Here is an 11,555-nt window from a genome sequence, read left to right as displayed (position 1 = left end):
TCCCTTTCAACCCAAAGATTCTTTGATTCTATGATCTGATTTGATTGTCAGACATTCAGATGCCAGTTCAACACTGCATGCTGCGCTGCACCGTCTTTAGTGTTACACTGTGTGTAGCAGCATGACAGCAAACGTGGGCCGATGTACCTCACGGGTGCTGGGTACAGCTTCCCAGGCTCAGGGCGAGCTGCTAACCTATTCCCTCAGTGGGCAAAGGTTGGACACCTCTGTTTCAATGCAAATGGCCTCGCTGCATCCAATATGAAAACATGAGAGGGACCCTTACTCCTGGGCAAGCAAACACTATGCTCAGCATTATTAAATAATCCAGTTTAGGAGGAGGGAGAGGGCAGGATACTGCATCAGTTATACTAAAGAAAGCAAAGATGATCCTTCAATGTTCTTGTCAAGACAACTGGTTTCCGAAACCTTTGTTGTGATTCAAGCACTAAAATCACAAAACAATGCCGATAGGAAGAAGTAAGAAAATATTTAAAACTGATAAAGGAAATCCTTTGAAAAACTGTAAGCATCGGCCTGTGGCTCTGGCTTTCAGAGTACTTGTTGATACAAACTGCTTAATGCATTTCAGAACAAGATTATAAATGTAAATGAAAAATATCATCTGGTGCCATTAGTGAGGCTAGAAATGAAGCTCTTGATCTCCTGACATGAGCTAGCACCCCTCTAGGAGAGGCAAAAACTTCACACCTGACCGGGGACACACACCTTCCTGACTGTGAAGCAGCCCGCAGTGGCCACTTGTAGGCAAAAATACAAGCATGGCAGCCAGCTCATGCCTTGGTTCAGTGCAAACCCTACATGGCTGCAGGGCATTGCATGCACATCAGTAACACGCTACAGCCCAAAAATCTCACCTTCAGCTGCAAGGCAGTCCCAACCACGAGCAGGCTCTGTAGCAAATGATAATGGGGTAAGCCTGTTAACAGGCAACACTCCTCCCAGTGCCTTTTAAATAGCAGTTCATCGATGCCTCAAAGCCAGAGAGCATATATCCATTTGTTCTACTACTTAGGAGCAGAGCTGTAAGAAGAGGTATGCCAGCCTAAGGGACTTGCCTCAGGATACTTCACCTTGTGCTGTTTAAATACAACTTCGCCGCTTCTACCTGGTAATTGAGGGGCTTCACCCCTGGGGATCTGAACACTGCTGCAGTTTGCTTACCCACTTCTTCCAGGTCCCAAAAGAGATGCAGCTTCCCTGAAGGCAGGCTACTGCTCTCTGCTTACTGACATGAGTATCACCATCTTTTAGCTAGTATCTGATCCAGAACCATTCAATTCATGTACCAAGGCTATTTTTTATTACCAAGGTCACTTCATCACCAAGTCTACTTTATTACCTTTGATGAAGCACGTGGGAACAGGCTTTAAAATAATCAGACAACTTATCATATGCCAGTGGCCCCACACATTCTTTGTGGACCTGATGTATATTCCAGCAGAGCACTATTGGTTTTCTATTTTCTTTCCTGATTCAGCTCCAGCAAACTCCATTCACCCAAGAGCTTTCTGGCTATGATGAACCACCGCTCCAGCCACTTCACCTGGCATTCAATAAGCACTGCAGCTATGCTCCCGATCCTCAGCAGCTGCTTTGCTGGCTAACATCACCACCCAAGATGATTCTTACTAAACTCTCTCTGTGGTGCAGAAGTCAAGAAGCTCTTGCTCATGGCAGGCACCTGGTTTTACGAGCCTGCCATAAAAATTCTCCTGTAGGTGCCTAAGTGGGACCAACAGCACTTGGTGACTATTCCATCCAAGGCAGCCCACACTTCCCCTCCCTCCGGCTCATTCCTCTTCAAGTGCTGCACCACTGCTCCAAGAGACAGGCTGGGCTGATCTCTGGGAACTTGTTCCTCCAGGGTGAACCCTGAGCAGTTCATCTCATCTCTGTAAACAAGCACCATTTTGCTGCGAGGGGAACCCAAACAGACCAGCCACCAATAGCACCACAGCTTGAAGCCAGCTCAGCTCTGCAGCCCAAGCACCAGCCAGCCCAGGAGGGGATACAAATTCCTTTGAGAAGGAGCAGCCAGAGCACGCAGGGCCCCACTGTACACCTTGTAACATCCTGCAATAGTCTCATTCCCACACCGCTCTTATCCTTCAGGGCACTCGGGAATCATTAACACAACAAGTAAACTGTTCAGAACAACAACAAACAGGCAAAACTTAACCACCTTCAGCAGTTCATTCCTGCAGAGGGACCCAGCCTCTTCACTTCCCACATATACAAAAGATCTAAAAAAAAAAACCCTGTTTAAAACCTGTTTCTGCAGAAACTTGATTAAAGGATCATATTTAAGCACAACACCTCTCAAAAAGCATCTTGCATCTGTAATTGCTAGTTTCTGTAACGATGAATTTCCAGTTTCAATCCACACAAATGCTTTACTTCCTCATGCACACTGGTCCATGAGATCCTTAGACAAAGGCAAAACCCTAATTCTCCTCTGTAGTCACTGTAGGTTTGAACTGCTTTGCACATGCAGGTTTGTTTCTATAGGGTCAATAACAGTGATCTGTGGTCTGAGACCTATTATGAACCTATAGTTATTCCACCCAAATTCAGTCTAGATTGTGTCCCTCCAACCAGCTGTCCAGGGCCCCGCTCAAGACTTCAAAAGCGCCAGCACTGGAACTGAGACAGCTCATACGCAATTGTAAACAGCACCTGGCCCCACAGCCCGCCGCAAGACTGCTGGTCAGAAAAGCTTCGAAGTTGCACCTGGTACTTTCTGTAAGTCGATGAAATCAGAGTTAAAATCTAAAGCCTTGAGAAAGGCCTGGCTCTTTCCTGGCAAAAGTACATGCACATCCTAAAGAGCTCTTTGAGCAAACGGGTGACTCCTCCTCCCCATCCTCTCTGTAATTATCTGAGACTGGAGTTTATTGGTACCTGAGATCTCTTGCAAAAAGATGCGGACAGCCTTGGGTTTTGAGAACAAGCACCCACTATGCTGCTAGGACAGTGCGTTATTGTTACAGGAGTGCCTCAACAAAACAGTATTGAGTGGCAGGGATGCCGTTTGGATTAGGTAGAGCAACTCAGCTCTCGCGCAAGGAGAAGGGTGGGTTTGTCAAAGCTTTACCTCATGATCGGGGATCTCAGAGGACAGTGTTCTCCCAAGGATGACCCCAGTCAAGTATGTCCAGCAGCGAGCTGTGTTGGCAAGGTTGTAGCCTCCTGTCTCCAGCAAGAATTGTGATTTTGGAGGGGGGAAGAGTGGGGAAAGGGAAGACAGAGGAAGAGATTTTAGTGTAAGGAACAAATTGTGGAGACAACACACAGTTTACATGAGTTCAGCTTATTTCACCCACTCAAGCTGTGTCCAAAAACTGCATTTTGCACCTGCTGCCTACACGAGGACAGGTCCGAATGACACTGCATACAAGGGCCGACCTCCCAAATTGAACCCAGCGTGGCACAGGCCAGGCTCCTCCAGCCACCATCTTAGACCCAGCACAAGCCCCTGGCCCCATGGGCTGGGCCCTCTCCTGGCAACAAGGAGGGGTATTAAAAAATAACAGGGGGAGAAGTGCAAGGGCAGCAGTGGGGAGTCCTGCTTTTTAATGCCAGCCTTTGACCCATAAAACATAATACACATGCCCAGACATTTGCTGGTGAGCTCCTCAGCACTGTCATGTTTGAGGACAAATATGAAGGTCATTAGTACAACGTGTGACTGCTTTACAAGTAACTGAAGGTTCACAGTCAGTATGGTAATGGTCATGTCCATGGTAATGGTACATGAGCCCAGAAGGAGAAACGTCAGCTGAAAGCAATCCTGCAAGACATTCAGAAGAAGCTTTTTTCCAGCAAAGATGACTAAAAGAGTAAGAGAGAAAACCACTTTGAAAAGAGATGAACACCTTGTTTTGTTTTGTTTTGTTTCAAGTATTGACTCCTCCCGCAATTTCCACTTCAAATGCTTCCACAGGCTGCAGTGGTGGGACACTTTTGGTATTTTCATGAGTGACAAATAGTTGTCCCTCATTTTTTGACAAAAGTTTTGAGGCTTCCTTTTGCCTGAAAGGTGCCATCCCCAACATACCCACAGCAGCACTGAACACTCATAACCTTTCCGAAAGAAAGTGCATTAGGCATATAAAATTTTAGGCTTAACATGCTATACCTGATCTCCTCCGTCGCAAAAAGGACAACAGCTAGAGCTGGTATAGCTCCAGGCACAGAGCTGGAGGGCTCTCCCTGGCACGTGGTGGCTTTTGTTGTTCTGAAACGCTCTGTTGCATAAAGCCTGTCCTGTGCTCTCCCCACTGGACAAGCAGCTGGTTATACAGCATGGAACAGCTAAGTCAACCTTAGCTTTCACTGGGTATCAGAGCCCTGCTGTACCATGCAGGCAGCCAGTCCTTTTCCCAAGCCCCTGCTTGAATCCAAACAAAATCATTCATTGCCAGATGCCCGAGGCAGGTTTGGGAACACAGCCCTCACTTTTAAAGAGATGCGCTGAAGGGCTGATCTGCAAAGATGGGAATCAGAGGTGCCATTGAGAAGCCAGGGTCATTTCATTGGGGTTAACAGTCTCTGCTCTTCTCCAGAGACGCCAAGCAGCCTTTAACTCAAGATCTTAGGGTCAGGACTGACTTACACCTGTTGGTATCAAGGATTTCAAGGCTGTGTGAAAATAGTACTGTGCCACAGACTGCCCCCCTGTCATGCAGCAGTCACCCAGCTAAACTCAGTCAGTGCCGAGCCCAAGGACACACACTCAAGGAAGGGTCACAGGAGGACAAATCCATTTCCTTGTGAGCAGCAGGGCATGCATGTACTCACCTCCTCCCAGGATAAGAGTTGCAAGCTGCCACTGCAGGACATACTTCAGGCACTTGCCCACTCCCTCGGGCGTCATGTTGAAAGAGCACATGGGATCTCCAGCAATGGTGTCTGCCCCCAGCTGCAGCACAACCGCATCTGGGTTGAACGCAGCGTACACCGCCTTCAGCACGCTGTGGAGAGAAGCAGCAGTGGGGGTTACAACAAACACAGCTCAGAATGATGCTGGTGGCATGGCCCTAGTCCCTCAGATCTACCTCAAGATCAAGCCTCTCAAGGTTTCTGCATTCTCTGCTCCCACCCTGCTCATACCAGTTACGCTCCCTCTGCTCCCAGTTAGCTTCTGTCTCCACCACTCTTCGGCAGTAAGTTTAGCTCTCAAAGTGCTCATCACAAGGCTGATGAAGGCAAAAGCATCACAGGAGAGGGGGATCTAGTCCTGATCAACTTAGTGGTAGCATCAAACCACACGTTTACACTGGCCACCCTGAGCAGAAGGGCTGCCAGCCAAATCCAGGGGCTCTTCTCCCCTACAAAAGTCACAGTGAAGAGCAGGGTCTGGCAAAACAACAATCCTAAACTCTCAGACACCTCTCACCAGGACAAGACAGGACAAACAGGAAGGCTCTGTCTAGGGTCTCATTCTCCTCTCTCCCATATGGTTCTTGATGCAGAAATACATTTCCCCTGGATCCTCTAGCAGATGCTGGGGTGCAGCAGGACCAATGTCCTGGAGATAGTTTATTAGGAGCCTTCTCTCTTGCAGAAGGCAATTGGGCATGTCAGACATTTGGCTTTGCTCCAGGAGATTTTTAGTATTACGAACACCACAAAGGGAATAATCCTGTTCCCAGCACTGTGCTCCAAAGCCCAAAACACAAGGCAAATAATGAAGAAAAACATGTTCCTTTCACAACAATGTTTTTATTTTGCTAAAGTAGAAACAGATGTGATCCCTGGAATAAATGCTTTTGCCTTGGTTAAGAGAACTTAAGCATCACCAGTTCTTATTGGATATGCAATTAGAAACCACTGTGGTGCCAAACAAGAGAGCTGCTTCCCTGTGACAAAGAGCTTGCATTTACCAGCACTCACCCCAAGAAACTTAGCCAGTCACCGCACCCAGCCGAGGAACCCCACTGAGCTCGGTACAGTCTGCCAAGGCAGATGCCTGCAGGGCTGAGGCCATCAGCTCTACAAGCACCACAAATTCACTACTGAATACAGGCACTGCTGGGAGAAAACTCAACTGGTGATGAGAAAAACTCACGGAAAAAACTCAGCCCCTTGAGACCAAATATGTGAGCCTGCAGGAAAACAGGATTTCCATTCAGTATGCGTATTCACCACAGGTATGGCAGCACAGCCTGAACATGCTGAGAGCCTGGCCCCAGCACCCCAAGTACCATGGCAGGGCCGGGCAGCCAACAGTTACTCACACCACTCATGTTTTGACAGCTACCAGGCCATGTTGTCCACACAGTCCCACCAGCCTAAGCAAACTGAGGCAGATGGTGAAAAGCATAGTGCCAAGGAAAGAGCAGTCAAATCAGAATAAGCTTCCCTCTTGAAGTGGACACAAAAGTCAGCCTCTCTTCTGCAGATTCAAGGGCAGGATGGATGAGAGGGGCTTCCACCTCTGCCTAAGGCCCACATTGTACTACCCCTCCCTGGACTAAGTAGGACTGAACCATCTTTCTTCAAACACTGTAGGGCTTCTTGACACTGTCTGCTGCCGGTAAGGGCTGTCGCTGCCTACACTCAGACCTCTGCAAGCACTTCCAGCTCCTGTGAGCTGTCTCTGTGTCCCTCCTCCCCCATCTCCCTCGGACACACTTCTCCACTTTTCCTAGACAGGCAGCTGACACTGGCCAGTTCAAACAGCTCACTTTTTCCCTAGGAAGCTTTACATTCCTCATGGATCCACCAGAAATAGGCAGACGCACGAGAAGTAAGACGGACTGAGGATGGTTTGCCTCTTGCTAGCAAAGACTGGGAGTCCCCTGCCCCCTCATCAATCCCACTGTGCAAGGACAGCCACTTCCACTAAAACGCAATCACTATCACGAGTCCTTCTCGTATCTCCCCAGTGAAACTCACTTCAGGCCAAAGCTTCCTACTATTTCTCAGTGAGGTCTCCCAATGAGGATGGAGAAGAGTCTTTTAGTCCATCCCTGCCGGTTTTTGCTGGCTACATGAGAAATTCTAAACAAAAGTTCACTCTGTCCCAGAGCTTTTCATTTTCAAAGCACATTGCAGACATTACCTCAATGATAATCATCTCCTTGACACGACAGCATTTGTCTGTAGCTGCTGGGATCTCTGTTAATGCATAAGGGTAGCTTTGCCCCTTTCTTGCCCTACTCTGTGCTCAGGGGCAGAGTAATTCTGGTCTTTCAGGAAATCTGCTCTGCAGTCTCAGCCCTATCCAGATGTTGACAGACCCTCACACCCATGCAGGCTACAAGCTTGAGCTGACAATAAAGCTGAACTGACTACACAGCAGCAGGTAGTCCCTTCCACCCATCCTTTTGCTTATAATGGAGCTGCTCTGATCCCACAATGTGCACTTTCAGAGTGCTGAACTAGTAGAAAGTTGCTTAGCAGGCTTAGTTTTCTGCTAGGTTAACTCCCTGAACTGGTTCACAGCAAGGCAAAGAGAGGAAAGGAGTGGGCAGCCAAGGATAAGGCAGTGGGAACGGGATTCTTCTCCCCCTCTGGCAGCATCTCTCTGGGAGACCAGCTCAGTCATGCCGTCAGAGCTCCAAGCCTCTCTGGGAACTCCCGATACACCTCCCTGCAACAGCAGACTAATTCCAGCTAGAAAACCGACTTTGGATCGAGATGCATCATGAGCACAGCAAAGATCTCTCACTGCCTCACAGCTGCGGGTGCAGGAACCTCTGACCTGTGACAGCTGACTCCAGTGGGATGGTACCCTCATCACTGCGGCCAGGGCACAGCACGGCCAGCGAGGACCATGTGGTCTGGACTGTGCACTCATTTGGCACATGTGCAAAGGGGATGTTCTGCCCCCTTTCTGCTCCTAACAAACAAGTTCAGGGAAGTCTCTTGGGCAACGTAGGGCCATGAAGACAAGGTGACCCCAGCAGTTCCTTTCTGCCCTGGCACAGCAGTGCGCCGAGCCAGGGCTGCACTGCCTGTCCTTGCAGCAGAGATGAACAGATGTTGCCAGTTTTCAGACTTCTCCAAGCTCACTCTTTCAGCAGCATCCAATTCACTGCCCCCTCTGCCAGCCCCTGAAGGAAAAGGCTGACAGAGAAGCTGCCTTTTGTAACCCCCAGAGAGGTCATAACAACAGCTAAAAAAGCCAGCGCCTGACAGGGAGGACGGAAGAGAACAGACTTCTGCAACTGCTCAAGCAAACCCAGAGCGGCAGACAAAATTTCACAGCTCCAGTGAGATTGCCACTGGAAGAGGACCAGTGCCACATGATGTTTCCTCCCATCGGTGCCAGGAGACAGCCAGCAGCACAGGAAAGAGCTCCCCTAACTGGAGGACTTTCCTTTACCTGGATATACAGGCAAGATTGTGACTTACACCTCCAACCTCCAAAAAGCTGCATGCAAAACCCACCAAGCAATCAAGCCACATCTGCTGTCACCTTAGCAGCAACACATGGGCCTGCCTGCTCTTCCTTCCCTCCACACTGCAGGCGGACCAAGCCCCAGAGCTGCCCAGGGCCCTGGTGCTCTCAGAGCCAGCAAACACTCCCCACGCCAGCTCGCCTCCTGGCTCCCGTGGGTCTGCCACCCTGCTGCTCTGTACACGTCCCGGCGAGACCTATGATATGCCAAGGCGACAGCTGCACCAGCAACATCACGAGCCCTGTCTGTAAGCTAAAGAAAGCAGCCAGACTAATTTTGTCAGCTGCAAAGTAGGTTTGAGCTGGGGGTTGTGCCCAAATGCAGCGCGCATGTAATGCCTGCCAGCACAGGCACTCAGAAACCTCCATGGGGCCTTTTCCCCAGGTTAAAACTTGGGACGCTTCAAAAGAAAGCAGGGGTCTGGAATTTCAGACCAGGTTTCCAAATTTCATCCCAAACCATGAAAAACTCAGAACATTAAATTTCTGCAAAGTTTGTGGGACTGTGGACGTATTTTAAACTTTTAAGAGTCTGGAAGAACATCTAGGATTTGTGCTCTGCTGCATGATGAAAAACAACCCATGAAGTCCAGATGGTGGGCTGGGTCTCCCACATTCACTGCCTGCTGAATTCAACTCTTAGAGCGATAGGAAGACCAAACCCTTCCAAGCAGATCCCAAATCTGGCTGTGAATCAGATCCCTAATCTCCAGAGCCTCCAAACAACATGGTCACTATGGGGTCTGTACTGTTCAGTGCCTATGCATAAGCACCAGATTCAGAACCGGACTCGTATTACTGCAGCATTTCATGGCCACATGGTGCTTTTCATTGCCACACGCACTCAACACCTGAGGGAGCACGCACCCTCTCCCCAGGAGTCTCCATTTACACCTGCACAACATGAAAAATACCCACTAGATGCTGACAGTCATGCAGGCATTGCTTTTTATCATTCACTCCATTATTTTACCTCATTTTCCCCCACCGCTGTCTTCTTTAGACTGGTACTCCACTAGGAAGAGGCCGCTCACCTCTCTGCTGGCCTCCTCCCTAACACTGAAATGGGGGGGAAGGATGCAGCAGTAGATACCCTTGACCCAACGTAGCTAGGAACAGGCACAGCTGGATGCACTGTGAAAGCAATACTGCAGCCTCCCAAGAAACAGCAGTCTCTGCTTTTAGTCTTATTGTTGCAAGTGGGAAACTTTTGCTTCAAAAAAAAAAAGAAGAGTCTGGTCTGGGTTTTCCCACATGGGCCTTGTCCAAGCGCTTCACAAGAGGCACCAAAAGGAAGACAGCCAACCATCAGGAGGCTGAAATTGGATCTACAGAGACCTATGCTGCCACCTGGGACGCTGAAGGTGCCCACATATTGACAGCGGATGAAAGCCCTCGCTTGGAAGGATTAAAAGAAAAAGCATTATTTTTTATTTCGCCAAAAGCCTGCAGACTAGGAAAAAGTAGATCAGAGAAGAAGGAACTGGCCTTTCTCCTCCCCCAAGAACAACCAACCTCAGTCTGTGCCACTGCGGGCAGCACAAGACCCCAGCCCGTGGTCCCACCACCAGGCAGTGCCACACAAGGAACATCACTAATGGCAGCTGAGCCCAAAGGAACCAAGAGAGCTGGCTGCTGGGATGCAATACATCCACCACAGTCATCCTATTTTCCTTTACTAAGACACTGTAAATAAAGAAATAGTAACTTCTTTCTAAATAGCAGACAAGCCTTTGGTGCCTCAAAGGTTCCACACGCTTTCTTTGCAAGTGACCCATGTTACTAACCAATTTCTCCATCAACATAATGGAGACATCAACTTCCACCTGAGCAGATCTGTGTCACACAGTCCTGCCTACACCAGCTAAAGCAGAATTTTGCTAGATCCATGCCTACACACGGGTAACACAGCTCCCCTGCATCACATATATTGACAGGCCAAACAGCATTCAGATTTTGGGGTGGGTTTGTTTGTTAATTTTTTGGGTTTTTTTAACATTCTGGACAGTATTAAGAGGACAAATGGCTGATCAATTATATCTTTCAGCTATAATTAATTGCAAGTTTATCAAGCAAACTACTACAGCCATTTAAAATAACTCAGATTTCTCTTTGTCTTTGGAGCAAAGATAATGCTTTTGAATGTCTCTAGATTACTTCTCAAGTTTACTTTTCTGCACTTGCAATGTTTCTCACATATTGCATTTTTTTTAGTCTTCACAAGGTTAATATTTAAACTCCAGGTAAAGTTACCGACATCTTTTCAGAAACAATTTCATTCACTAATTTGGGCAGTTTGGAAGGTGATCAAGCAAATCAGCTATTCTGGATGCTTACAGTTAGCCAGACCCATCCTAGCTTTCTCTCTTGATAGAGAGACTACATGAGCAGGTAGGGTCCCAGAGGGCTCTTAGTGGGAACATGCCTTGGGCACATCTCTGGATGAGCAGAGCATACCACAGAAACTCAGCATCCAGCTCTGGTGCTGTCATTGTCATGGCAGCTCTGAAAATTTTCATCCTTGTCTGCCTTTGTCTTCAAAATTTTAAAGACACCAGACCTTCCAGAAAATAAATAAATACATAAAGTCACACTTTGGCCCCCTTTCCATGCAGCAGCTATCAGTAACAATGTACTTTAATTGGAGCCCATATAATTCAACTTCCAGAAACAATAGGCAATTACCCATGTGCCACACCACCTCAAAAGCAGGACAGGATTGTATCTACTAAAACAAAAGCTATCAAACACAAGCACTGTAACTTACAGGGAGGCAAGTGCAAAGTGCATATGCTCCGAGATGCCAAGAGCAAACTTCCTCCCTGTTTATTTATATCACTGTGGGATATCTGCAGCAGATGAGCGTTCACCAAGACTGGGGAGGCAGTTGTTGCCGGCATCAAGGGAGGCCAGACTGTTCTGCATCTACTAAAACAAAAGCTATCAAACACAAGCACTGTAACTTACAGGGAGGCAAGTGCAAAGTGCATATGCTCCGAGATGCCAAGAGCAAACTTCCTCCCTGTTTATTTATATCACTGTGGGATATCTGCAGCAGATGAGCGTTCACCAAGACTGGGGAGGCAGTTGTTGCCGGCATCAAGGGAGGCCAGACTGTTCTGCC

General features: G+C 48.2%; 1 protein-coding gene across 1 annotated transcript in view; it reads right to left on the bottom strand.

Moving 5' to 3' along the window:
* Window positions 1–3,118: 3,118 nt before the first annotated feature.
* Window positions 3,119–11,555, bottom strand: part of HDAC8 (histone deacetylase 8) — a gene marked incomplete at its 3' end in the record, with an annotated part of 17,693 nt that continues 9,256 nt past the window's right edge. Inside the window, exons 7-8 of the mRNA XM_010287824.1 lie at window positions 4,825–4,997; window positions 3,119–3,213 (exon numbers count right to left, since the gene is read on the bottom strand). Of these exons, the coding sequence (XP_010286126.1) occupies window positions 3,119–3,213; window positions 4,825–4,997 (268 nt within the window). The remainder of the gene's footprint in view (window positions 3,214–4,824; window positions 4,998–11,555) is intronic.

This window comes from Phaethon lepturus, unplaced genomic scaffold (assembly GCF_000687285.1).
Source record: "Phaethon lepturus isolate BGI_N335 unplaced genomic scaffold, ASM68728v1 scaffold31705, whole genome shotgun sequence".
NCBI lineage: Eukaryota > Metazoa > Chordata > Aves > Phaethontiformes > Phaethontidae > Phaethon > Phaethon lepturus.
The sequence above is the reverse complement of the archived record's forward strand: the minus strand, read 5'-3'. Positions and strand labels throughout refer to the sequence as shown.